The sequence below is a fragment of the Megalobrama amblycephala genome, linkage group LG1 (genome assembly GCF_018812025.1).
Source record: "Megalobrama amblycephala isolate DHTTF-2021 linkage group LG1, ASM1881202v1, whole genome shotgun sequence".
NCBI lineage: Eukaryota > Metazoa > Chordata > Actinopteri > Cypriniformes > Xenocyprididae > Megalobrama > Megalobrama amblycephala.
Window position 1 is genome coordinate 6,343,657 of NC_063044.1, and position 27,543 is coordinate 6,371,199.

General features: G+C 36.8%; 2 protein-coding genes across 7 annotated transcripts in view; one reads left to right on the forward strand and one right to left on the reverse strand.

The window, feature by feature from the left end:
• Positions 1 to 3,811: 3,811 nt before the first annotated feature.
• Positions 3,812 to 18,062, reverse strand: tfap4 (transcription factor AP-4 (activating enhancer binding protein 4)). 5 transcript variants are annotated; one of them, XM_048181177.1, is made up of 7 exons: positions 17,568 to 18,060; positions 13,253 to 13,418; positions 11,123 to 11,221; positions 10,844 to 11,017; positions 9,918 to 10,073; positions 8,932 to 9,099; positions 3,812 to 6,815 (listed from the first exon to the last, which is right to left on the reverse strand). In XM_048181177.1, the coding sequence occupies exons 1-7, from the start codon at positions 17,654 to 17,656 to the stop codon at positions 6,666 to 6,668; spliced, it is 1,002 nt and encodes a 333-aa protein (XP_048037134.1). In that variant the 5' UTR covers positions 17,657 to 18,060; the 3' UTR covers positions 3,812 to 6,665. The 5 variants fall into 5 exon arrangements, with proteins under 5 accessions (XP_048037134.1, XP_048037154.1, XP_048037162.1 ...); XM_048181197.1 differs by lacking the exon at positions 17,568 to 18,060 and adding an exon at positions 16,758 to 17,472; XM_048181205.1 differs by lacking the exon at positions 17,568 to 18,060 and adding an exon at positions 16,436 to 16,734.
• A 3,624-nt stretch (positions 18,063 to 21,686) lies between these two features.
• Positions 21,687 to 27,543, forward strand: part of glis2b (GLIS family zinc finger 2b) — a 54,400-nt gene continuing 48,543 nt past the window's right edge. The window contains exon 1 of one of the 2 annotated variants that reach the window (XM_048181217.1): positions 21,687 to 22,558. The gene's annotated coding sequence lies outside the window, so the exon portion shown is untranslated. The remainder of the gene's footprint in view (positions 22,559 to 27,543) is intronic. The other variant, XM_048181226.1, reaches the window with a different exon arrangement.

Below are 27,543 nucleotides of genomic sequence, written 5' to 3' on the forward strand. Positions count from 1 at the left end.
CTATATGGAGGGGGCTGGAACCATAGGTGTCGGAACAAGGCGCACCCCGAGCAGCTGACTGTCTCTTTTAGCAGAGCCGTCACGGTGGTGACGTCAAATCAAGGGTGTGCGGCCATGTCGAGCACCACGTTTGTACAAGAGCGCTTTGGTATATCAGCTGGTGTTGATTTTGGCAACTGAAAAGGAATGTTGTACAAGAGGTATAACAAGACAACACTATTTGTGATACAGCATTCCATTTTTTTTTAAAAAATAAGTCATTTAATGAATTTAATCACTGTTAATGAAGAAGTACTTGATGGTATGGTTTAAAATAGCTTGTTGGTCATCAAACTTTAGCCCAGTTTAATGAACTTACACTAACCCGATCACAGACTCGAGACATGCTGGGTAGGATTACAGGAGCTGACAGTCGGGAATAAGGTGTAAAAGTCAGCATCATCATTTCCTCGGAGAGCGAAGATTAACGCCTTATCATTACACAGCAGACGCCAACTCAAGCACTTCACAGGCACATGAACTCTCCCTTCATTAATCTGTGAATACGCTGTAAAATGTACATGCACGATTCATTTGCAAAAGACAAAAGTGAAGTAAACAGCAAGTGGTTGTTTCTGTTGTTTAGAGTTTAGGATTAAGAAAAATTATGCAAATCCATTATAAATGTGCAATTTAATAATAAAAGACATTTAAAACTAATGAACTGCATGACTCCTGTATCATATGATTCCCCAGGCATGCTGAATGTGAATTTAGGCCAGAAACATGGTAAAAGAGGTTACTAAAATACATTTTTAGGACTCCAATGCCTGGTTTCACAGACTAAGCTAGGATTAGGCCTTGGTTCATTTAGGACATTTAAGTAGCTTTTATAAACGTGCCTTAGAAAAACATTACTGGTTTGCGTCTTGAGACAAAACAATGGCACTGACGTATCTTAAAGGGTTAGTTCACCCAAAAATGAAAATAATGTCTCACCCTCACCCTCATGCCGTTCCACACCCATAAAACCTTCGTTCATCTTCGGAACACAAATTAAGATATTTTTGTTGAAATCCGATGGCTTAATGAGGCCTGCATAGGGAGCAAGATAATTATCACTTTCAGATGCCCAGAAATCTACTAAAAACATATTTAAATCAGTTCATGTGAGTACAGTGGTTCAATATTAATATTATAAAGTGACGAGAATATTTTTGGTGTGCCAAAAAAACAAAATAAAGACTATAGTGATGGCCGATTTCAAAACACTGCTTCAGGAAGCTTCGGAGCATAAATGAATCAGTGTATTGAATCAGCGGTTCGGAGTGCCAAAGTCACGTGATTTCAGCAGTTTGGCGGTTTGACACACGATCCGAATCATGATTCGACACGCTGATTCATTTGTGTTCCGAAGCTTCATGAAGCAGTATTTTGAAATCGGCCATCACTATATAAGTCGTTATTTTGTTTTTTTGCCGCACCAAAAATATTCTCGTTGCTTTATAATATTAATATTGAACCACTGTACTCACATGAACTGATTTAAATATGTTTTTCGTACATTAATGGATCTTGAGATCTTGAGCCATCGGATTTCACCAAAAACTAAAACTAAAAATGGCTAATTCATTTTAGTTTTAGATAGGCTACATGGTAGATTATAAAACTTGAATTATTTACAATCCAATCCAACTCACCAATTAAACAAACATACCACAAAGAGCGCAATACCACTGAACTGCTTAAAAAATAACACCTTTAAACCATTTTGAAATGATACTAGGTTGTGCATTAACATTGGCAGAACTAAAACTCTGAAAAAACAACAAATTATAACAATACGAGTGAAAACTAATGAAAAGTAAACCAAATTGGTTTAGTTTTCAAATTTGGTGCTAGGTGACAATACACATGCTAACACCTTTTTAGTTTAATTATAGTTTAATATCACAGATTTGAGGGATATAAAACATTCTTCGAGCACTCAGGGTTTATGATCTTTGCTCACGTACGTCACACTCCAGTAGTCAGAATAACCCGACAGCAATATGATCTCGACTTTCTATTTATGAGGTACCCAAATGCAATTCAAATGTCACAGCAACACGTCTTTCTTACATTCAAAAATATCACTTTGAATGTTGAAGTTGAACCGATTTGCTACTCGATACGTTAAGCTGCATTTATTTATATGTAATAGAGTACCTCAGGGATGATGTGTTTTTGTATGCAAAATCCAGAAGCGAGTTAGCATTTTAGGACTTCTGATTCCATCGCTCTAAAGTCAATGGGTTTTTTGAATGGGTTTTTGCTAAATCGCCTGAAATAAGGCCTGTGGTTAACAAAGCCTCTAAATATTTTCACGTTTTGGTCTATGACATAAAACTCACCAGTCATAACTCGCTTGTGATTTTTTAAACCTTTATTGACCACTTTATTTAGGCTTCAAAATGTATAAATGTTGTGTTAACTTGTAAAGATTATCTTGATTGACAAAACGTGTAAGTGTCATAACCCTTATTTAAACACAGAGCTTATTTTCTGCAATTTTCCAAAAAATGGGCTTTCAAAGGCTTTTAAAAGAAGGAACCTGTGCACCGCTAACTTCCAGTTTGGCTTACAAAAACACATCATCTCTGAGGTACTCTATATCACTTTATCACAGCAGCGCCATCTTTGATTTTTAATGGCAATGAAAGCCATTAAAAATCATGATTCAGATCACGTGTCAAACTGCCAACGGCTGAAATCACGTGACTTTGGCACTCCAAACCACTGATTCGACACACCGATTCATTTATGATCCGAAGCTTCCTGAACCAGTGTTTTGAAATTGGCCATCACTAAATAAGTCGTTAATTTTTTATTTTGGCGCACCAAAAATATTCTCGTCGCTTTATAATATTAATATTGAACCACTGTACTCACATGAACTGATTTAAATATGTTTTTAGTACCTTTATGGATCTTGAGAGAGGGAATGTCATTGCTCCCTATGGAGGCCTCACGGAGCCATCGGATTTCAACTAAAATATCTTAATTTGTGTTCCAAAGATGAGCGAAGGTCTTACGGGTGTGGAACGGCATGAGGGTGAGTAATAAATGACAGAATTTTCATTTTTGGGTGAACTAACCCTTTAAAGTTCGTATTACAGCTTCACATTAATAAACAGTAAAATTAGAGCATTCACTCCAAGAACGATAACAATAAATATAATATTTATATTATATAACTATTTTAGCGTCCACACAAACGCACAATGACTTCTGTAGTCTGCAGCTTTAAATGCTCAAGCTCTTTAAAGCAGGACGGATTCTGATTGACAGCCAATGTTTTTATTGTTCATCAGCTGAAAAAAAAAGAAAAAAAAAAAGAAAAAAGCTGTTAAACTAACGTTATATTAATTCTCTGATGACTAAAATTCATCAGTTATGAAACTAATTCAATTTGTATAGATAAGACCCTTATTCCTCCTCTGGGATCATGTAGAGCCCTTTGAAGCTGCATTGAAATGGAATGTTTCCTCAAAAACCTTAAAATTTGAATTCTGAAGTGAACTACTCCTTTAAATTGATAATATTACCGAATATTAATAGTCCTTTAAACCCCAACTGACACTGACAAGAAACCAAAAAAACCATCGGTGACAGTAGTTGAAGGAAAAAGAAGAGAAACCAGGCTCAGTTGGGGGCCAGTTTTCCTCTGGCCTAGCAAAGGTTTTCAGAGCCGTTTACATTGTTAATGACTAACGTGAGAGTAATACAGACAATCCATACTTTATAATTCATATAAAAAGATGAATAAATAACTACACAATACACTGAAAAGTTGTAAAAAACAAAGTACAAACTTTATTATTCTGTTTTTACAAAGGCACAAGCCTCTTTTCCCCAGTTTAAAAAAAAAATACAATAGCTTCTCAACAACCAAACGGACTGACTGTCCCACATAAAGAGAAACAACAAAAATAGAAACAAAAAAAAAAAAATGAAGAGATGACAGACAATAAAAGAGGGAGAAGATGAGAGACAGGACAAGTCTGGAGACTGCGGAGACGGCCAGAGGACATGTGGTGTGCCAGGACAAACGTTGAGGGTTAAACACAGCCGTGTGGTTCAAAAATCACAGCGAGAAGAGCTTCGGTCAAGGAGAACATCTCTTTGAAAATAAGAGTCACTCCTCGTTATACTACAGTAAGTGCTTCAGGTTCATAAAATCACCCCCGTTCCCCTCGACACACCCAACCTCCGATATGTCCTCAGGATTTCTTACAGTGATTTCTGTGAGTAGAAAATACACAAAAAAATAGACACCCTGTGGCTTCGGTAGAGGAAATGTTCAAACGCAGGAGGGCGAAAGAGACTTTTTCGCAAAGACAAAACCGTTATTACAGACTTGACGTGAAAAACAAAGACGGCACAAGCAGGACACTGACCCAAGCAAACCATTATCCAAATAGAAAAGCGCGAGAAAATTTTTAAAAAAAAAAAATCTGCCAATATTAGATTATCTCATTCTTCTGGAAGCCCTGATTCCCAGCAGTCTTCACCGCAATACGAATGACAAGGTCCACAGAGCCAGCGTGCTGACAGCACCTGATAACTCCAGAAGGAAAAAACACATCTGTCCAGCAGCAAAAAGATTCCCTGTAATATTTCGTAAGGGAAAGGGGACATGCACACTATTGAATGCAAAAAAACAAACAAAAACAAAACTTCATCTATGGCCAAATCTTGCCGACTTCATCGCCGGCAGTGCAATGCAAAACACAACGGTAGATTGATCTGGAATGTTTGGAAACATCAACTGAGAGAAGAGATGAACATGGGGCGCCACGCCTTACCGCCGCCCTCTGGCCTCACTCTCTAGCGCCATCTTCAGGGCTAAAGTTTAAGGCAGGCCTCTGTGCCTCACCGTGCACACCGAAGCTGTGTTAAGGCAAGCCACTGGCCATTGTTTCGGCACAGGATACATCTCTCAATCCCACCAGGGGCATGAAGAGTTCACAGTATCGCATGGCTTATTCCAGGAGTGTCCAATTCTGCTCCTGGAGGGCTAACGTCCTGCAGAGATTGGCTGCAACTTGTCCCATACCATACCTAGTTCAGGTGTTTGATTTGGGGCTGGAGCCAAACTTTGCAGAAAAATGGCCGTCCAAAAGCAAGCCTGGACATCCCTGGCTGATCTGGAGAGTTCAAGCAGGAGTAGCACCACCTTGCCGTCCATGTGATTATCTGTGACGTGTACGAACGCCAAGAAATACAGGGAAACTAAAACATTCAAGCGAGCAGAGTGAACCAGCGAGTGCATAGAGCTAGAGCGCAAGATTACGGGCTAGTCCACTCCTAAACAAACATCACTATATGCCGCAAAGAGCATCTGACATGACTTGGACGACAAATGGACATGACAATAATTCTGGAAGAAGACCAAAGGGGCCATGAAGTTCCTTTGAAACGGGGGAGGGGGGGGCGAGAACTAAAAGAGCTGCATAGGCTGAAATCGGGCCACGACAACCCTGGTAGTGCCATTTCCACACTTCCTCAAAAAACAAGACTTTTGCGCTTATACTAGCGAGTTTGCTAAAAGCGACACAAATTTCCTCGCAGGTACGAGTACCTGGCGGTTAGCTTATTCCATTTGATATACAAACGACACTGAAAAAAAAATTCGGCCAGAATTTTGAAATTACGACTTCTAGTACAGGACCGGGGGGCGTTTGGACGCGACGGAGGGAGTGCTTCACCCTACACCAACGTGTGTACTGGGAACCCAGCCCAGTAAAGGTGAGCGACAATAAGTGCACAAAGTCCCCCCTCTTTGCGTAATTTAAAAAGTGCGCTCAATACAAGGCCCCTCTAAGCAGTGGCGGTATTTGTCACGCTATTGAGAACTTGAAAATGGGAAAACTAGACTAAACTTTGTCTATGCCAAAAAAAAAAAAAAAACGGCAAAAAAAAGTAACATTTCCTCTAAAGTTTCGGAAGCCATGGTGTGGAACAGGTTTCTGAAGTCTCATTGGCTCACAGTGATGCTTCAAGCCTCCCCAGAACGGAAAGAGGAATATAACGCAGCCAAACGGGGGCGGGGCAAAGGGTTCGTTTCGAGAGATGAGACGTCTTGTAGCGCGGCAATGGGATTCCTCCAATCAGAAAACTCTACTGCCCTCTTATGGACAGGATGTAGGAAGTGATATAGAAAAACAGGAAGTGATGAAGCAGAGGCCTGGAAGACCTGTGGCAGATTCCGACACAGATTTTGTGATTCCCCTCACAAAATCGCTTAGCTGGGAGCGTGCGTTGGTGAAACTAAAGAGAACAGAGCATGAGTAAGAGCTGTATCATATGAATGTATCAACAAGTTACCAGAGTGCTATGGAGTTATAGTGTACTGTGTGAGTATACATAAGCGTGCTCGTTCTGTTTTTGCGGCACATTTCCTGTAAACTTTTCTCTTTTTTTTCCCGTTTTTGTTTAGTTTTATTCCCCCCCCACCCCGAGAAACCTTCAAGTCATTGAGTCTGTGAGTCCCGTATGCAAGTGTGAAGAATACAGTGACAGGAAGAGAGGAGAGAGAAAGAAAGAGTATTTCTGTGGAGGCCCTTCCACAGACCCCCTCGCCCCTCTCTGTGCCCCCCGTTTACATGTGGGGGGGATATGGGGATGGGGGGTGACTGGGGCAGTTAACAGTCCTCAGATCCTTCGTTGTCAGAGGCGGTGTCGGAGTCTCCGGTGTCTGTGAGGACGCGGCCCGGGGTGACGATGACCGCCCGGCGTTTTTCCTCCTCGGGCACGACCATCCTTTCCTGCGTGCCTTCGATGTGCTGGATGGCCTGCGGGAAAATAAAACGAAACTCTTAACATGACTTCATCCAAAGTCTTTGATTTACTATCTTTTTGGCTGTTTAGTTGCTTGTTCAGATCTTAAATGGTTCAGGATGGTCTACTAGTCAGTTCGTCCAACAACAGACTATTTGAGGTGTGAAGCTGCATAGAACATAATGGAGCACTGCAGGAATTTCTGAATTTTGTAAGTGCTTCATTACTGCTGGTTCCATCATCCTAAATTCAAAGCCACAAGCTCAAAATATTTTCACTTTTTATTCTATGACATAATTTTTTTTTTATGATTGTTTTACTTGTCTTTAAAAATGTGGTTGCTAACAAGTGAGTAAATGTGACAGAGTTTGTCAGGGACATTAAATGTCATCATGCCGAACAGGCAAACTCATCTACTCAGTTGTTTGCTTTTATAGCCTCGTTGTGTTTATGATTGCGCTCCTGCAAACTATTATAACTCAAATTTTCAGAGGAATTTATTTAAATAAAAGGCTGAAAGAGTTGTCAGAAGCTCAGCGAGGGTGATATATTCAGGCTTCAAAATTCATTTGTAAACAAAACGTACAAGACTCAGTTTTGTTGATCACAGATTATTTTCTGCAATAATCCAAAGGCCAATGGAAAAATCCTTTTGGGTTTTTGTCAAGGGAACCAGGGTGATAAGTTGGCCAACAAAAAACGTCATCACTACAGTGCTCTATTAGGCCCGACAATTAGTGCCATTTCCACACTTTCTCAAAAAACAAGACCTTGGGTTGGACGATATGATCTAAAAATCAATATCTCGATTAATTGAACATTTTACCTCGATTACAATTAATGAACGTTTTTTTTTGTTGTTGTTTATTGTGGTTTTGTTTTTTCTTTCTTTTTTTGCCCTCATAGTTCACTAACAAGGTTTGTACTGTAAATATGCTTGACTATTAAAGATGGGATTTTTTTCCTAATGAAATAGTGCTCTGACATAAGTTATTTTATCTATGGGTCGTAACATTTCTTACAGATTTCTGCTCATTGTAAATCAGATACAGATTAGCACAGTACCAGTACATTTATTTGAATGTATTATTGAGAGGGATTGCGTGTGTGATTTAGTCACACCGTCTCTCTATTAACTGTGAAGCTGTGGGTTGTAAATAGTTACTTCAAAAGTAGAAAAATATGCTATAACTTTTGAGTTTCTAATCTACTTTAGTGATAAATCACAGGACAGCATTGACGAGTTTCTGCGTTTCTGCAATCTTCACGTGATGTGCAACTACTGTCTGTATGAGTGTTTGTGCGCCGCAATGCATCAGTGCAGCAGCTCAATGATACACATCTGATGGTGTAAAATCACCTGAATATTCAAACTGGCAAGCCTTTAAACACATACAACTGACAAACTTTCGTGAAGATGCAAGCGAAAGTGATCTCACTTTGGGGCTCACATGCTGTCTGTGTGTGTTGACTGTTTCAGTTCACCTCCATATTGCTTCCATGCTGCTGACAGGACAGGGCGGAGTCACATGACTATGTACACGGCAGTATTTTTTTAAGGGGAAAGTATTAACAGAATGGGAAAATTATGTCAGTCAGAGGTTCTAAATTTCTAAGTTTCGATTAATCGTCCAGCCCTACTTTACCCACATGTTAGCAAGTGCACTAAAACATTGCCATTCAACCTCGCCAATGTTATAGCATTGGAAACCCCTCAGAGAGGATTCCCATGCTGACAAAATCACTTGGTGTGAGGAATATTCCTGTCATTATCCATGATCTGTAGGTCTCAGTTTTTTTTTGTGAGGTCCACAATTGTTATGTGCAATAAAGAGTTATAGATTAACAGATATTAAACAAATAAACACACTCACTCTGATTAAAAGCAGCAAGACTTTGCATTCAGTCAGTACTATTTTTTACTATTTTTGGCATCACTGAATTACTTTTAGACAGACAAATTGTTTAGTTTGTTCAAACAACCCAGTTGAAAATTAGTCAGATATATGATGTTTTGCACATCTTTAGTCTGAGCGACAGCTGTATACCAATATAGCCAAGTAACAATGCTGCATAATGTTGGAGAAAAATAGTAATTGTGATTTCTGGAGCTGGATAGACGTGTTTTACCTGCACAATGGTGTCCAAGTTCTGTCGTGATGTGGATGCTGTGTTGATCACGGAGGTGGGGCCCATGGTTACCACAGTGACATGATGGGGAGGGGGTGGCGGCGCAGGGGCGGGAACGATTACTGTGGCGTGATGAGTGGGTGCAGGTGGCGTGGCGGGAGAAAACACCTAAGGAATAAAGCCAGACGGAGGGTTACAACAAATTACAGACAACTTTTCCATGAACGAAGTTGCACTTTTTTGGGGCCAGTAAGTGTTTTTTTTTATGTTTTTGAAGGATGTCATGCTCACCAAGATTGCTTTTGTTTTATTACAAAATATATTTTTAGATGTTTTAAAATGTTTATATTCCTGTGATCAAAGCTGAATTTTCATCATCATTACTCCAGCCTTCAGTGTCACATGATCTTTCAGAAATCATTGTGATATGATGATTTGATGCTCGAGAAACATTTCTGATTAACAGTTGTGCTGCTTCATATTTTTCACACATTTTTAGTTTTTTTTTGCTGAATAGAAAGTTTAAAAGAAAATAATTTATTTGAATCAAATCTTTAATAATGTTATAGATATCTTTACTGTCATGTTTGATCATTTTAATGTATATTTGCTGCATAAATGTACTAATTTCAGAATCTTACTAACCCAAAACTTTCATCAAAATGTGGTAACATTCACGCCCGCTAAATCTTCTCTGTTCACATAAAAATAATACTAAAAAAATAATATGACATGATGGGTAAAACAAAGACCCTACATTATTATTGGAATATTGTGTCACTCAGAAATATGTCACATAATGGCTTGCGAATGTCATTTGATGTTGTCTTTAACTCTTCTAATGCCCTCTAGTGGATCAACACATCAGATCAACACCTACAAACTCAAGCTGACAAGGTGCATTGCAAAACTGAGGACCGATCTTTTATTTTGTACTTTAATGTTAGTGTTTCAATGATATGAGAGAGAAAGCGAGAGTGTCTGACCAGCGGGCTGCGAGCAGGGGTGCTGGTCTCTTTTCCCAGCTGTTCCTGCTGCTGCTGAAGGCGGAGCAGAGTTTGCGTCTGCACATGCTGTTCCTGGACCTGCTGTGCGATCACCTTGAGCTTCTCGGGGTACAAGTGGGCATCCAATGAACGGATCTAACAAACACACAAAGAGACACACAGACCCTTGGTCAGCATGTATCCAGAAGATAGTGTTTCCTCTTAATGCTTTTTTTTTTTTTTTTTGCCTGAGGAAGTTTCTCCCGCGAGTTTCATGGATAGCAGCAGAGATTGGGGTTTAATTTGCACTTCAAGTGTGATGTTCAGAAACGATTCAGGCTCTCAGGGGAGCCGTGCACCTTCTGTGAAATCTCATTAAATATGCAAAGACTAAAGCGAGCTAATTTTAGCAAGCAAACTGATGCAGCAAAAGGAAAGTTTGATGACGGATTTCACAGATGACAACTCTTCAGCAACGGGCCACGATGAATACAGATATGCGAGATTTAGTCGAGCAAACATTTGAACAACAGATCAAACAGCACCCAAAGAGTTCTACTGATATTTGTCAAATAAATCTATTATGAATGAGAACACTCTGTAATGGGAGATGGCATGTCGTCAATATTAAGGTAAAAGGCGTTTACAATAAATTTAGAACTTAGGAAATCCCTACAAATTGTTTGGGATCGGAAATAAATCAATTCTGTTCTTTTGAACTTTCTATTCATCTCAACTGTTTTCAACAGTGATGATAATAATAATAGTAAATGTTTCTTTATCACCAAATCATATTAGAATGATTTCTCAAGGATCATGTGACACTGAAGACTGGAGTTATGAAGCTAAAAAAAAATTCAGCTTTGATCACAGGAGTAAATTACATTTTAATATATATTACTGACTGATATGGCCACAAGTTATACCTGTTCTTCCAGCATCATGCGAACCGAGCGCTCTTTATCCAGCTGTTGTCGGAGTTCGATCATCTCTCTCCGCAGATCCTCCACCTTCTCCTCCTCCAGAATGTCTGGAGATCCGATCCCTTCATCCTTCTCCTCGGCACGCCTCCTCTTCGGAGACGAGCCGCTGAACTCCTTCTGATGGGAGGAAGAGGAACACATGAGACGTGTGGGGACAGAGAGAGCAGTGAAAAAGATGATACAAGCTCCCAAATGTCCTCATAACGGGTTCACGGGCTTCACCTGTATGTAGCGTTTGAGTTGGGTGTTTTGTTGCAGCAGCCGCGTCTTCTCCTGCTCCAGAGAAAAGATGTATTCGGCCGTTTGCTGCAAGATGGCAGCCTGAGGAAGAGGAAGAAATTGCATTATTTCCATGTACTGGCATAATGTGATGGATGCCATTCAGTTGTTGTTGTTTTTTTATAAGAAAGTAATAGTTTTATCCAGCAAGGATACATTAAATTGATCAAATGTGACAGTAACGACATTTAATTCATTTACATATGACATTGTAATTCTGAAATTGCATTTCACGGTTTTTATTCATTTTGAAGAATACTGAATGTTTTTGTGTAAGTGAGATGAGTAAATATCATATCGTTCACATTTAGTCTAGAACTACAATAACCATCATGTTCAAGCGCACACAATGCCTCAGCACCTTATTTCTCTCAGCATGAGGACAGGAGAGCTGTCAGTCAATAAATGTGAAAAAGTAACTTGTGTTACTTATTTGAAAAAGTAACTTAGATATTTGAAAAAGTAATGTGCTACTTTACTACACTCACAAAAAAAAAAAAAAAAAAAAAAAAAATGTTGGATTTACTTATAAAGAAGTGTCAAGTGGTTCCATGCAACTATTACGGAAGAGGATTAGGGCCAAGCAATAATAAAAAAATTAAACCATCTCAAGATTAAAGTTGTTAAATTTCGAGAAAAAAGTCGAGATAAAATGTTGAGAATAAAGTCATGAAATTACGAGAAAAAACTTGTTAAATTACGAGAACAAATTCGTTAAATTATGAGAAAAATGTCATTAAATTGAGAAAAAAGTCGAGATTAAATATTGAGAATAAACTCGTTAAATTATGAGAATAAAGTCATTAAATTACGAGAAAAAAGTAGTTAAATTATGAGAACAAATTCGTAACTTAACGAATTTGTTCTCGTAATTTAACGACTTTTTTCTCATAATTTAACAAGTTTTTTCTCGTAATTTAATGAGTTTATTCTCAACATTTTATCTTGACTTTCTCGAAATTTAACAAGTTTTTTCTCGAAATTTAACAACTTTAATCTCGAGATGGTTTTATTTTTTTATTATTGCTTGGCCCTAATCCTCTTTCGTAAACTATATTGAGTAATTTGTACAAATAATTTAGTTGTATGAACAAAAGAAATTCAAATAAAGCTGACAAAATTTCTTTACATACAAATCATTTGAATTTGTCACTTTTACATAATATTTATATGTGCATTTCACTTAATGTTACGTTTATTACGCGAGGTGAACACAATTATTGACTTTATTTACCTTATTAACTATATGCTCTACAAAATGCACTAAAAAACTCAACTCACTGAACAAACTCAACTGAATTGAGAGCAGGAATTATATATGAGTGCTCACATCCTAAACACAGGTGCCACTCTTCTGCATAATGGTAACCACAAAATTCAAAAACATTACAGAAACTACTCTAAATGTCCAAAATAACCGAACATTAAACAGTAACATAAACTAACAACATCTTTCCCTTTTCTGAAAAACACATAAAATAATACTTTAATCCCTAAATTTACTCTCCTAATGCTTTCCCTAGCAAAGCATGCTGATGTCAACATTAATTTGTGCGTTTCACTCAGCAATGTTAAGTTGACTGAACAAACACTTAAGAAAGCTGACAATACTCATTTAAATTAAGTTCATGTAGTTACATGAGTTTAAGTAATGTGAACAAGGATGGTTTGAGTGAAACCAACAACAGTGAAAGAATTTTTTTTTAGTGTAGTTACTTGAAATAGTAATCTGATTGCCTAACTCAAGTTACTTGTAATGCGTTACCCCCAACACTGGTCGCAAGTTCCGTCGTTACAAACAATTCAACGGAACTTGCGATCATAGTTGGGTAACGATGCTTTTGGGAAATGCACCCCTAAATGATTCGTTCACACATTGAACTGATCTGATTCAACCCACTGGAGGTGAAAATCATAAGAGAACAATGAAGATTCAAACACAGCTATCAGATGACTTCAGAAGTTTTGCAATATAGCACTGTAAGTTATATGGACTACTTTTGTAGACGCATATATTCTCTGAAATCAGAGACTCTTTCCACTCTTATCACTCCACTCTTGGGTCTGACTCACCTTGCTTAGCTTTTCCCCGTCACTATGCGGGATGAGTGTTTTCAGAGACTGGAAGCCAGCATTGATGCTCTGCATGCGCCGGCGCTCATTACTATTGGCGATTTCCCGCCGAATACGTCGCTCCTGGTCCCGCGCCGTCTCTGGCGTGAGGGGAATGTTTGCTAAGCTGTGAAGAAATATTAATGCACTTTAGTCTTCTTGAAATGAATGAAAAGGTATAAATATTACATGAAAATGAAAAGGTATAAATATTGCATTTAACCTGTAAACTGTCACATAAATAAGGTTATATAAGGCCATTGTAATGCAGAGTCCAATTTCATTGGTTCACAGGATGAATTTTTAGTGTTTAAGCTTTCGAATGACACCTAATTTATGATGAATACTAAAATATGTGATGGGAAAAAAGTCAATAAAAAAAGCACACAATTGTCCTGCTACCGGGACACTGACAGCTAGCAGGCTAATCTCTTTAATCTAATCTCACATCATTGTGTGTGTCATGAATGCATGTTGGAGTAAATTATGTTTTTTTGTGCAAAAGCACTCGTGTCGCTTCATAAAATTAAGGTTAAAGGTGCAATATGTAGAACTTTCTGTCTGCTAGAGGTCACCAGAGGCCTATTCAAAACAAAGGCGTAGCTTGATGACGCCAAGTTTTAGAGCGGAATCTTGGGACATGTGGTCTCCACCTCAACGGACGGTGCAAAAGAATAGTGATAGGACTCGGGAAGAAATATTCATGAATTAGATTATTAACGTTACTATAGTATGAAGCAGAGCAGGACTGAGTGTTGTGGGAGCTGAACGAGGCCGCTGGAGCGATTGCTCAACACACGCCTCACGAGCAGCAGGACTTTTATTATGACACAGTCGCCGGCGCTGCTTCCGCTTTTCCAGTCATGAGTATGAGGTAATGCAGCTCTGTTTATCATATTAGATACATTTGAGAGTGTTGAAAATGATGTTATAACGTTACTCTGTGCATTCGCTCGTTAGTTTTCTGTCTATATATATCAAAACAGTTGTTCCCTTGTCTATTAAAACATGTAAATATTAAAGTGTCTTTGGTGTTTCCATGGTTTCTACAAAATAAAACCGGAAACCGGGGGTTAACGTGGGTATGACTCAATTGACAGGCGACTCCTCACACGTCCCGGAGCCTTGGTTAAAATTGCAATTTTCTCATGATTTACAAATAGTTGCAAACATATGGGATATTGTAAGTACTCAAGTGAACAAAATATATAACACTGGCCTAGTGGTTTTTGGATATTTTACTGCAAAAATATTACATATTGCACCTTTAAACCACTGAAGTCACATGGATTACTTTTATGATGTCTTTATAACCTTTTTGGGGCTTGAAAGTGGTAGTTGTGTAGCTGTCAATGGAGGAACAGAAATCTCTAAGATTTCATTAAAAAGTTCTTCATTTGTGTTCAGAAAATGAATGAAAGTCTTACATGTTTGGAACGACACGAGGGCGAGTAATTCATTTTCATTTTTGGGTGAACTAACCCTTTAATTAATGGAGGTCATAAAGCAGCATGTACAATAATTATGCACTCAAAGAAATTGCTATATTAAAACAACATGTTATTTAATTAATACTGTAATTTACTTCAAAGAATGAGAATACCATGGTATTAAAATGTTTTTTTTTTTTTTAATTTTATGGTACTTTTTGTGAAGGATGTTTTGGATAAAGTGCGTTAAATTTAAACACTGTGATTCAGTAAAAGCTGAATAAAGTTAAATGATCTCTTTAAAAATGACATTCTAACATTATATTATACATTTATATAACTACTAAGTATTTTTTCCTTGCTTACATCCCTAAAACAGGATTGCAACATTAAGAGTATCATTATAGTGCAAAGTAGTAAATATTGACTTTCAATAAAAGTTGAATGATTTCTTTAAATGATATTGTTTAGAACAACTATTTTGCTTACATCCCTAAAACAGGATGCAACACTGAGAAAGAGAAACATTAGAGTGCGAAGTAGAAAATATTGACCTTCCTGAATGCTCATTCAAGCCCATTGTCTCTAAATTCAAGCCCTTGGAAATCTCTGCCTCACACGATCACACGCGTGCTTTGGCCGAGGAAATCAAACCCTAATTGAACTTCCTCTCTGTCTGGGCATCTCACGGGGTATCTCTGGAAAGCCTCTCTTATCAGCAGCGCCTCAGCTGCGTGAGGACAAACATGGGGAACAATTGTGCAGGCGCACATGAGGGGAGAGAGAGGTTTCCCTGCTCGCTTCCTTACGTCCAAGCGGCTCAAAACCCGGCAAACAGATCCAATGCCAAAATCACAACAAGAGCCAACAGTGGAACGAGAGATATGGTCAGATCAGCCATTTCCAGCTGTACACATGAATATGACCCAGCTTCTTTTATGCATGAAAATGAAACGGTCAAGAGAGTATTTTAAAGGGATAGTTCACCCAAAAATAAAAATTCTGTCATCATTTACTCACCCTCAGGTTGTTCCAAACCTGTATAAATTTCTTTGTTCTGTTGAACACAAAGGAAGATATTTTGAAGAATGTGTTAAACTGAACAGTTCTGGGGCACCATTGACTTCCATAGTAGTTTTTTTCCTACTATGGAAGTCAATGGTGCTCCAAAGTGGTCTGGTTACAAACTTTCTTCAAAATATCTTCCTGTGTGTTCAACAGAACAAAGAAATTTATACAGATTTGGAACAACTTGAGGGTGAGTGAATGTTGACAGAATTTTCATTTAATTTCATTAAATGAATCATTAAAGCTTTCATTACAATAATAAAAAAAAATATATATAAAATTTTGTAAATATCTAATAAGCAATTTTATATCTATAAACTATAAATTAACATAAAATACTACAATACTTTTAAAAAAATAATAATTTAAATGTATAATTTTATCAAAATAATAATAGTAGTGATGTGACAGGATTCCTAAAATATTACTGAGCACTACTAATCAGTCACATTATGAATAAAATAATAATTATTGAATGCATCCATCATTTTAATTCCTATAAAACTATGAGAGAAGGAAGAATTGCCTTTGCTTGACAACTTAAACATTGTTTTAACCAAAAAGAAACCAGAAAATAGCCAGTGTACTAGATGTACTTTAACTATCGCATAATTTCTCCAAAACAAAAGATAATGTAGGCTTCTACCTTGGTGTTTTTGGACTTGAACAATTGTAATATTCATGTATTCTTCGTACATTGGACGCCTTCAATTGATATGTTTAAGAAACATGGAATTAACTATATAAAATATCTAAAAAAGTGCCCACAACCATCCCTCTGAAGACTATACTCATCATTTGTATGCCAACTGACATCGGGAAAACTACAATTCCCAGAACGCCCCGCGCTAATCGGTTTACTAGCCCCGCCCCCTTCTGAGAATGGATCGCAGATGCATTGACGGGGCCTTACTTCAACAGCATACACACCCCCTTATTAAAATAACACCAGTTATTAATTTACTAACCTCTAAATACATCATATCCCATTCACAGTTGGTCGAAACTAAAATATCAAGCGAAATAACGAACACACTCGCTGGCCTAAATAAAAAACATCGTGTTCACAGTTGATACGGTCCGCCATTACAACAATGCGCCTCTCGCGCTTCCTCCGTCCATGCGGCAGCACCGACGCAGTCCAAATATCATCTGATCTCCCTCGCACCGCACGCACGCCGAGATTTCTCGCGCTTTGCGCGCATTTCAACCTCATATATCGGAGATGCTCGCATTCTGGAGACGTTTAATATTAGATTGCAGTGAGAAACGGACGACGCCAAACGCACGAGCCACAAGCATGGCCGCACTGCCCACAATAACTTAAGCCCCGAAAACACGCGAACTTAAGCCCAAACGCACTTTTAACCAACACACCTCTATATATGCCCACTGATTTAAAGGTGTAACGAAATATGCGCGGTTTCTAATATTAAACACGCGCGCGAGATCAGCAGCGTGGTGGTGTGTGTGCAGGCAACCACGTGGTTTGTGTTTGTTAGACACAAAATGTATCGATTTCGCCGAGATATTTCATAGGTAACACTGACATGACAAGCCAAGGGGGTCCCACAGACCCCCGGGAGACGTATTAAATTTAGAAAATCGAGTCTCGCATGGGTTCCGTCCTGTCTAAACCCTCTAGATGGGCGCATGTACACAATAACACAGAAATCATGCACGCATGTTACTCTAGTAGTAGCGCTGCTGCTGTTGGCGCGCGATTAAAGAATCGTGCACATATGTGTGCGCGTTGATTAAAAGAGGGGCTCACGTACCTGCACAAGCCCCCTATGACTTCTTTCTCGGTTTTCCTGAAATGTTGCAAGGAGGGCACCTTCTGAGCTGGTACCATGAAATACTCCATGCTTCCCTCTTCTCTCCAGCTCCGGCGCCTCGATTCTTCTTGTACTTTATTGATTTAAAAACAAAAGCGTCTCTTTCTCATGTAAGAAGCAGAGCTGCGCGTATCCTGCTGATTTCGGGCATGAGCGCGTGAGATGAGTGTTGAGTTGTAAGGTTACTCTACTCTTCCAGCTGATGGGGTTCCCTCGTAGTGTGTGTGTGGCTCTCGCTTGCTCTCTTTCCCTCCCTCCTTCTGCATGTGTGCGTGTGTGTGTGTGTTTGCAGCTGATCGGATGTCTTTCAAGGCGGGAAACAGCTGGTAGGAATCACACACACACACACACACACACACACACACACACACACAAACACACACACACAGCCCTGCTGCACAACCAAAATGCCTCCTTCCGCCGAACGGGAGGACTTGCATGTAAACAAAGGAGTATTGCAACAGCTTTTAAACCTCTACCATACTCTCCAGTAATCAGCTGGACTGCTTCATGCTTATTGCATGACAGAAAGCGTACTGTAATAGATGCATTTAAATATCTGCCTCGTGCGCAATATCGACCAAAATGCATTTAAAGCACCATATGTAATAAATTGCTCGCGTAAATATATTATTTTTATGATATATATAGCCTATTGTAGGTAAATACATGTTGTTTCATATGAATCAAAGCATCGTGTTAAGATTGTCGGTCAGTGCATGTGTTTAGTAAGCAATTAATGCATGCATATTAAAATATTAATCTGTATATCTTGCATTACGCGCGTAAATATATATATATATATATATTTTTTTTAGTAAACTACTAAAGCACGATCCTAAAATATCAGAATGCTTAATAATAAAAATATTGATCTAGATATGTTAAATGATCCGTGCATTATTATTTTTCCGTTATTCTGTTATTATATTATTCTGTTTTAAAGCATGAATCGTACAATATCAACGCATCTTAGAATATTTTATCTTAATTTGTTTATTTCTATATATATATATATATATATATATATATATATATATATATATATATATATATATATATATATATATATAAACGAATGTAAACATGTTTGCACAGTGCAAATCTTAATGAATTATAATATTGCTGTAGGTGTGTTATATCGCGAGCGCGCTCATGTAAATGGGTTCTTTTTCTTTGGCTGGGGGGTGAAACATGCGGGATCAGCTGACATGCTGGCAGGGCTTTATAACAACACCAACCGACAGAGGAGGAGGAGGAGGAGAGGAGAGAAGAGAAGAGAGAGGGCTGACACTCAAACACCATTTTGGGTGCATGAAAGTTGTAGTTGTAGGAGGAGGAAGAGGAGTTACCTAATCGCACACTCGGAGCACAAATCACACACACAGACAAAATGGGAGCGGTCATGAAGAACCCGGAAATGTGTTTTACTGTGACTCAACTACATGCTGAGGGCGAAACGTGGACGAGCACGAACATGCGTGGACGAGACGGGGGAAATTACAGTTTAGAAATTTCGTTTACTACGAGTTCTGCATAATATGCCCACTTTTTTTACGTGTGTTTTATATAAAATACATAATTATACATATTATTTTATACATAATATTGTAAAATAATATTTGTATTATAGTAAAAATATATAATTACATCTACAAAACACTGTTTTTATTTAAAATGTGTGTATATATATATATATATATATATATATATATATATATATATGTGTGTGTGTGTGTGTAAAATTATTATTATTATTATTATTTTTTTTTTTTTTTTACAAATACCTGCTGATTGTAGCCTGACCATAAATTGCCCGTTACAAGATTAGCTGTTTTTGTGGTCCAGGATATAGCATTGAGTGTGTTTTGGGAATAATTATGCATAAAATCTGCATATATTTTAGGTTTAGGAAACCAAATGATGCACACACACTGTAAAAGTGACTTTGAGGAACTTTATCTGACTTTTGTTGGTGTAGCCTAATGTAGTCAGACATATTAAATCAAATTTCTTGACTTGATACCTGAAATATAAATTAAAACAAATTAATTTCGATATTGCCATATGAAACATTTTTATGTAGCCTATAGCTGACAAAACATTATTCGAATCCCTTTAAATCTACTTAAGCTTTTGAGAAAGACATGACTTATGACAAAAAATTACCAGAATGTAAATTAAATGTAATATTTTAAATAACAGATATCTACTTATTTAGCCTACTTGAATTTTTTTTTTTTTAAATCAACATTTAATTCACTAAAATTGCTGCTAATTGAGAGAATAATGATATTCATTGTAAAATTAGTTATTTTGTTCAGGTTTTTATTACCCAAAACTCAAATAAGAGAATTTTGTTCTGTATTTTTGCTTTCAGACTATTGCAGATCTCTCTGTCTGACTGCACAGAAGCGACATCATCATAAATATATAAACTAGACAGCTCACATATGTACCGAGATCCACAAAACTGTTTTGTCCTTCAGCAGTGCTCATGTTGAGCAGTGCAGCTTTAGGCAGGTGCCATCTAGTGGTCACCTAGTTCAGCTCAACCACAATTAAAACTGCCTCAGAGATTATGGGGATGCATACAAGAGATATTTCAGAAGGAAATATTAATTAACAAGGGTAGAATACTTAAAGTAATCTAACTCATTCTGAAAGTGAGAATCTGATGTTATGTTATTCTATGTAAACCTTTATTATAAGTAAAGTCCAACTTTAATGGCCACCTGAAGATAATAATACAGAATATTTTAACAAAATGTATGCAAATACGGCAAATTCAAACCCTTTTCGTGATATAGCGTTCATGGCCTATACTTACAAATAAAAGGCCCTTCAGTATCTGCAACAAAGACTTTCAGCTGAAATCCAAAAAACACTTCAATTTACCTGCAAGAAGAAACCTCAGCTAGTGCAACACACACACATGTTTGTTTTTGTGAATTGTGGGGACATTCCATAGGCGTAATGGTTTTTATACTGTACAAACTGTACTTGCTATGGCCCTACACCAACTCTACCCCAGGAAACATTTTTACTTTCTCAAAAAAACTCATTCTGTATGATTTATAAGCCTTTTAAAAAATGGGGACATGGGGTAATGTCCTCATAAGTCACTTGTAATATCTATGTCATAGCCATGTAATTATACAAACTTGTGTCCTGATATGTCACAAAAACACACACGCACACACATACACAGGCAGAGTAAAAAGTGACTTTGAGGAACTTTATTTGAATGTCTGAAATGACTTTTGTTGTCCCAATGTACTCATATATACTCATATTAAATCAAATGTCTTAAATAATAGCCAAATTAAAAATAAAAACCAATAAATTTAGATATTACTATATGAAATAAATCTATATGCAGCTGACAAAAAAGAAAATCAATATACTTTGAAAATATAAGCCTATATTTTATCATTTTGAATTTTATTTTTCATATTTTAGTGCTGTCGAATAGATTAATCGTGATTAATCTTTATATATTTATATATATTATATGTGTGTATGCACACATATAGAGAGTGTACACATATAGCCTATATATAATAGTATACACATATATGTAAACACAAACTTTTATGTTAGATGCGATTAATCGCAATTAATCGATTTGACAGCCAATATGAATATCAGTATCGTTATACAAAAAGAATATTATATTTATTAAAATGATTAATTCTATATTTTGTATTAGATTTTAGTATTATACGTCATTTTACGTGTTGGTTACATAGGAAACATAACTTATTATAAAATAATTATTATTTATTTGATTAATTATATGGTTTTATATCATATATTACACCAATAAAGAAACATAATACAAAGAGTGTTTTATTTTAAATTGATATTATATTATATTACGCATAATCTGAAAGAAATTAATCAAGAGTGTCCACTATGCTAGCCCAAAATGAATAGATCTAAGGAACGGGTCTAAGGAGGTAATGTTTATTAAAGCTTCGGCGATAAAAAGCTTTATTACCATGCCAATAAAAATCTTGAGAGCGCTGAAGAGAGAGAGGGAGGGAGGGAGGGGGAGCTGCTGGAGGGGAGTTTGTTTGGACGGGAGCCCAGGACGGCCTCCTCCTCGGCGCTGGATGGGGCGGAGCAGCACACATGCGCTGAGCTGGCAGAGTCACAGTCAGTCAGGGCTGATCCCTCCGCCCGCTGCGCCCGAGGAGAGGAGAGGAGACACGGACAGGCTCGCGTCCGGGGTGCTGGAGACCCACCTCACCGCTCACTGTCTCCAAGGACAACATTAAGGCCCCAGGACTGAGGAAACCGCGCACCCGACACGGAGACACCATCCGGACACGAAGCTGAAAAGGGGACGTCTCCTCTCCATCGTCTTTGCGCACGACCACCCATTAAAAACCCCTCTGGACCAGCGCCGCCAGCAAGCGATGCACCTTGATGTCAAGACAACGATCACTACGATCCATTTTTGTTTGTTTGTTTGTTTTCACTGCATAATTCTTGATCTGTCATTCCAGGGTCGATAAAATAATAATAATAATAATAAAACAGTACGGACACTGTTCTTGGTGTTGACACGCATGCATTTAACGGGTTTCTGCTTCATGGGAATATTCTCATGGCCTGAAACTGACATAAACTATCGATCTGTCGCATTGACTCTGGATTGATTGACGCCTTTTCTTCCTCGCAAGTCTTTTCGAACACTGTCATGTGTGTCCAGACAACAGTCTGATGCTTTCAGACAGCAGTAGTAGATTATTCAACCACTGGTGACAGTGTCTTACAGGTCCTTCTGCAAAATCTGCTGGGCCTTCCTTAAAAACTGACTCCTTATTTTGCAATCCAAAGGAATTGGAGCACACATTCCCCCTGGAAAGTTTAAGGTGGAGACCAGTGCCGGGCCAAAATATATCCAGGAGGTTTTACACAAGGTAAGTCAGTCTAATGAACTCAACCTTGCATCATTGATCTCCAGTGCATTGCCGTGCCAATATAAGCGTGCATATTTAGTTTTGTCCACTGAGCACGGTCAGTTAGGGTAGCATAAAGACCCTGACCTATTTTCCAAGAGTGTGTTCTCGGCTTATGCCACAGTCAGGAGTCTGTAGTGCCTCCAAAGAATGAGAAACGGGGCTTCCACTAATGCTCTTCAATAGCAGACCGCCTGTCTGGAAGCACGTTGTAAATCTAGCATCATGTGATGAGTTTGTTGTCTTCCGAGGGCTAGACGATGATGCAAATGAAACGCTTCTTTTGGGGAAGAACGTATTGCATCCAAATATGATGCATTCTGGCAAAGTTGCTGTTATTGTCCATAGTGGTTAAGGACTGGACATAAAGCAGCCATCACCCAATTAGGCAATTCCAGTGTCCCTGCGCTTAATTGTGAGCACATTGAGATGTGGTTTGGAACGGAGCCTGTCCTCATTGGCTGCTACACATGGGGCCATTGATAAAGAAGATGCCTGCCAGGACATAGTTAACCAACTGTGAGAGGGGCATCTCACACCGGGGGGGGGACCAGAAACGCTCTTGAAAAAAGGTTGTGCAGCACTGTAAACATGAATAAGTTGGCAAAACTCAAATTTTTTAAGTTAAGAAATTCAAAATTTAAGTAAGCAGAACTGGTGGATTTTTATTTTGTACTCGTACAGTTTAATTGTTCTTAACTTCTGATACATTTAGCTTCAAATGATCAAATGTAAACATTTGTATTAGCGTAAAATTAGCTAGCTATAACAAGCTAATTTAGAAAAAGCTAACTTGCTTATTTGATAACATGTTAAAAATAGCATGGTATAGCAGTTGCTGAATGAGAACAGCAGTAAAAAAAAAAACATTATATAAGACTTAATTTTAGCATTTACTCTCCCTTTCGAGTGCCATGGGCAAAGCATGCTAGGAAATTGAAATCCGAGTCCAGTTTCAGTTAAGTTTAAGCTTGACTTTATTAAAAGAAATAAGTACATAAAACTCAAAACAATGAAACTGTTCAGTTTACTTAAAATTAGGGCTGCACAACGATTAATCGCGATTAATCGCTTGCAAAATAAAAGTCTGTGTTTATGTAATATATGTGTTTGTTCTGTGTATAATAATTATGTATATATTTAAGAAATATATGCATGCATAAATATCTATATTTATATATATTTTATATTATATTTTATATATAAATATAACATTTTTCTTAAATATATACATGTATGTGTGTGTATTTATATATACAAACACTTAAACAGACTTTTATTTTGCAAACGATTAATCGCGATTAATCGTTGTTCAACCCTACTATCAGTTCTGTGAACTTGAAAGGAAAAGAGAGTGCTAAAATACTCGTAAAAGTTCATTTGTTTCATTTAAGTTTGTCCAACTCAAACTAATTAAGTATTTTGAGCGTTAGTGTTTACAGTGTGGGGGTGTATTGATTAAATCGGGTTTACCTGGATGCATTTGAGATTAATGATTGCCTTTATTGAAACCCAAGCCTGTGTCGTTTGTGCAATGGTTTGCATGACATTTGACCTCTTCGTGTTTTGTTTTATAACCTGCTTTTTTTTTGTGTAGAATTACATGAAATCTCTGTTCATGTCCTTTATAAACGCATTGAGATGTGACCCAAACTTGCCAGATGTCATTCCTTGGAGAAATCCAGGCAGATACTGTCACATGTGTGTGTGTGAGCACAGCTTTCTGCCTTATGCTGCTGTTCAAACATCTCATATTATTGCCGTCGAGTCCTCACTTCACCGTATGCTCTCCTCCAGCTGTGCGTGCTGGCATTGACTTGTGTTTTCACGGTGCGAACCGACAGCGCTGCGATAGGACTGTCTGTTTCACGATGTGCTCAAAAAACACTGCAAATGCTTCTGGCTCACATATGAAGCGAAGCTCCATAAGCTGAAGCAGAGCTGAACGTTGCAGAAATCTGAGATCTTGGCACACCGAGGCTTTGGCGTACTTTTGTGAGGGGTCTGGCCTGTGAATATACCGCTTGTTCCTCTCGATGCTCAGAATGGTTTGCCAAATATGACCCACCCTGAAGCGCTTCTGTGAATTCATGCCCATTACGCTCTCTAATGCTCACTGACTAAAGAGGGGCCCCGGTCTGCTCTTTACTCAAACGTGGGGGCCAAACGGAAAGAATACGCTGAGGCTTAGGACACGTTCTTATGCGTGCACGCTGCGAGGCCTAAACACAACATTTGACAAAAGACCAAAAGAATCGCTTGGCTTTAGCTGGCGTTTGAAGATGTTTGGGCGAGTTTTACCCATGAATCAATGGAACGCTAGCACCATGATCAAACGCTGGTTCTATAAAGCTTCTATAAAGGAACTCCATAAAATCTGTGCACTATATTCAGAATCCTATATGACAGCATTGTGTGGGTAACAAACTAATATTTAATGGGTTAGTTAGTCTGTCATTTACTCATCCTTATGTCGTTCCAAACCCCTATGGCTTTGTTTCTTTCTTCTGTGGAACATAAAAGTAGTACAGAAGAGGTTTAGGGCCACGAAATAAAAAAATAAAACCAACTTGAGATTAAAGTCATTATAATGCAAGGGTAAATGCTATAAATTTCGAGAAAAAAAGTGGAAATAAAATGTAGAGAATAAAATCATTAAATTTTGAAAATAAAGTTGTGTTTTGAGAAAAAAGTCTAAATAAAATGTTTAGAATCTATGATCAGTATACAATGAATATGACACTGATCAAATGCGTGTTTATTCTCGACATTTTATTTCGACTTTTTTCTCGAAATGTAACAAGTGTTTTCTCTTAACACGACTTTATTCTCAAAATGTAATGATTTTATTCTCGACATTGTATTTCAACTTTTTTCTCAAAATTTAACAAGTTTTTTCTCTAAATACAACTTTATTCTCAAAATGTAATCAGTTTATTCTCGACATTTTATTTAGACTTTTTTCTCGAAATGTAACAAGTTTTTTCTCTTAACACGACTTTATTCTCAAAATGTAATGATTTTATTCTCAACATTGTATTTCAACTTTTTTTCTCGAAATTTAACAAGTTTTTTCTCTAAATACGACTTTATTCTCAAAATTTAATTAGTTTATTTGCGACATTTTATTTACTTTTTTCTCGAAATGTAACAATTTTTTCTCTTAACACGACTATATTCTCAAAATGTAATGATTTTATTCTCGACATTGTATTTCAGCTTTTTTCTCAAAATTTAACAAGTTTTTTCTCTAAATACGACTTTATTCTCAAAATTTAATCAGTTTATTCTCTACATTTTATTTCGACTTTTTTCTCGAAATGTAACAAGTTTTTTCTCTTAACAGGACTTTATTCTCAAAATGTAATGATTTTATTCTCGACATTGTATTTCAACTTTTTTTCTCGAAATTTAACAAGTTTTTTCTCTAAATACGACTTTATTCTCAAAATTTAATCAGTTTATTCTCTACATTTTATTTCGACTTTTTTCTCGAAATGTAACAAGTTTTTTCTCTTAACAGGACTTTATTCTCAAAATGTAATGATTTTATTCTCGACATTGTATTTCAACTTTTTTTCTTGAAATTTAACAAGTTTTTTCTCTAAATACGACTTTATTCTCAAAATTTAATTAGTTTATTCTCGACATTTTATTTACTTTTTTCTCGAAATGTAACAAGTTTTTTCTCTTAACACGACTTTATTCTCAAAATGTAATGATTTTATTCTCGACATTGTATTTCAACTTTTTTCTCAAAATTTAACAAGTTTTTTCTCTAAATACAACTTTATTCTCAAAATGTAATCAGTTTATTCTCGACATTTTATTTAGACTTTTTTCTCGAAATGTAACAAGTTTTTTCTCTTCACACGACTTTATTCTCACAATGTAATGATTTTATTCTCGACATTGTATTTCACCTTTTTTTCTCGAAATTTAACAATTTTTTTCTCTAAATATGACTTTATTCTCAAAATTTAATTAGTTTATTCGCGACATTTTATTTACTTTTTTCTCGAAATGTAACAAGTTTTTTCTCTTAACACGACTATATTCTCAAAATGTAATGATTTTATTCTCGACATTGTATTTCAGCTTTTTTCTCAAAATTTAACAAGTTTTTTCTCTAAATACGACTTTATTCTCAAAATTTAATCAGTTTATTCTCTACATTTTATTTCGACTTTTTTCTCGAAATGTAACAAGTTTTTTCTCTTAACAGGACTTTATTCTCAAAATGTAATGATTTTATTCTCGACATTGTATTTCAACTTTTTTTCTCGAAATTTAACAAGTTTTTTCTCTAAATACGACTTTATTCTCAAAATTTAATCAGTTTATTCTCTACATTTTATTTCGACTTTTTTCTCGAAATGTAACAAGTTTTTTCTCTTAACAGGACTTTATTCTCAAAATGTAATGATTTTATTCTCGACATTGTATTTCAACTTTTTTTCTTGAAATTTAACAAGTTTTTTCTCTAAATACGACTTTATTCTCAAAATTTAATTAGTTTATTCTCGACATTTTATTTACTTTTTTCTCGAAATGTAACAAGTTTTTTCTCTTAACACGACTTTATTCTCAAAATGTAATGATTTTATTCTCGACATTGTATTTCAACTTTTTTCTCAAAATTTAACAAGTTTTTTCTCTAAATACAACTTTATTCTCAAAATGTAATCAGTTTATTCTCGACATTTTATTTAGACTTTTTTCTCGAAATGTAACAAGTTTTTTCTCTTAACACGACTTTATTCTCACAATGTATTGATTTTATTCTCAACATTGTATTTCAACTTTTTTTCTCGAAATTTAACAATTTTTTTCTCTAAATATGACTTTATTCTCAAAATTTAATTAGTTTATTCGCGACATTTTATTTACTTTTTTCTCGAAATGTAACAAGTTTTTTCTCTTAACACGACTATATTCTCAAAATG

Bases quoted from the DNA above. Each gene is read 5' to 3' on its own strand.
- tfap4 (XM_048181177.1), bottom strand. From the start codon at position 17,656: ATGGAGTATTTCATGGTACCAGCTCAGAAGGTGCCCTCCTTGCAACAT. The intron at 13,419-17,567 runs GTACGTGAGCCC...ATTTCTTCACAG, and splicing joins GTCATAGGGGGCTTGTGCAG to CTTAGCAAACATTCCCCTCA. The intron at 11,222-13,252 runs GTGAGTCAGACC...CCTCTTCCTCAG, and splicing joins ACGGGGAAAAGCTAAGCAAG to GCTGCCATCTTGCAGCAAAC.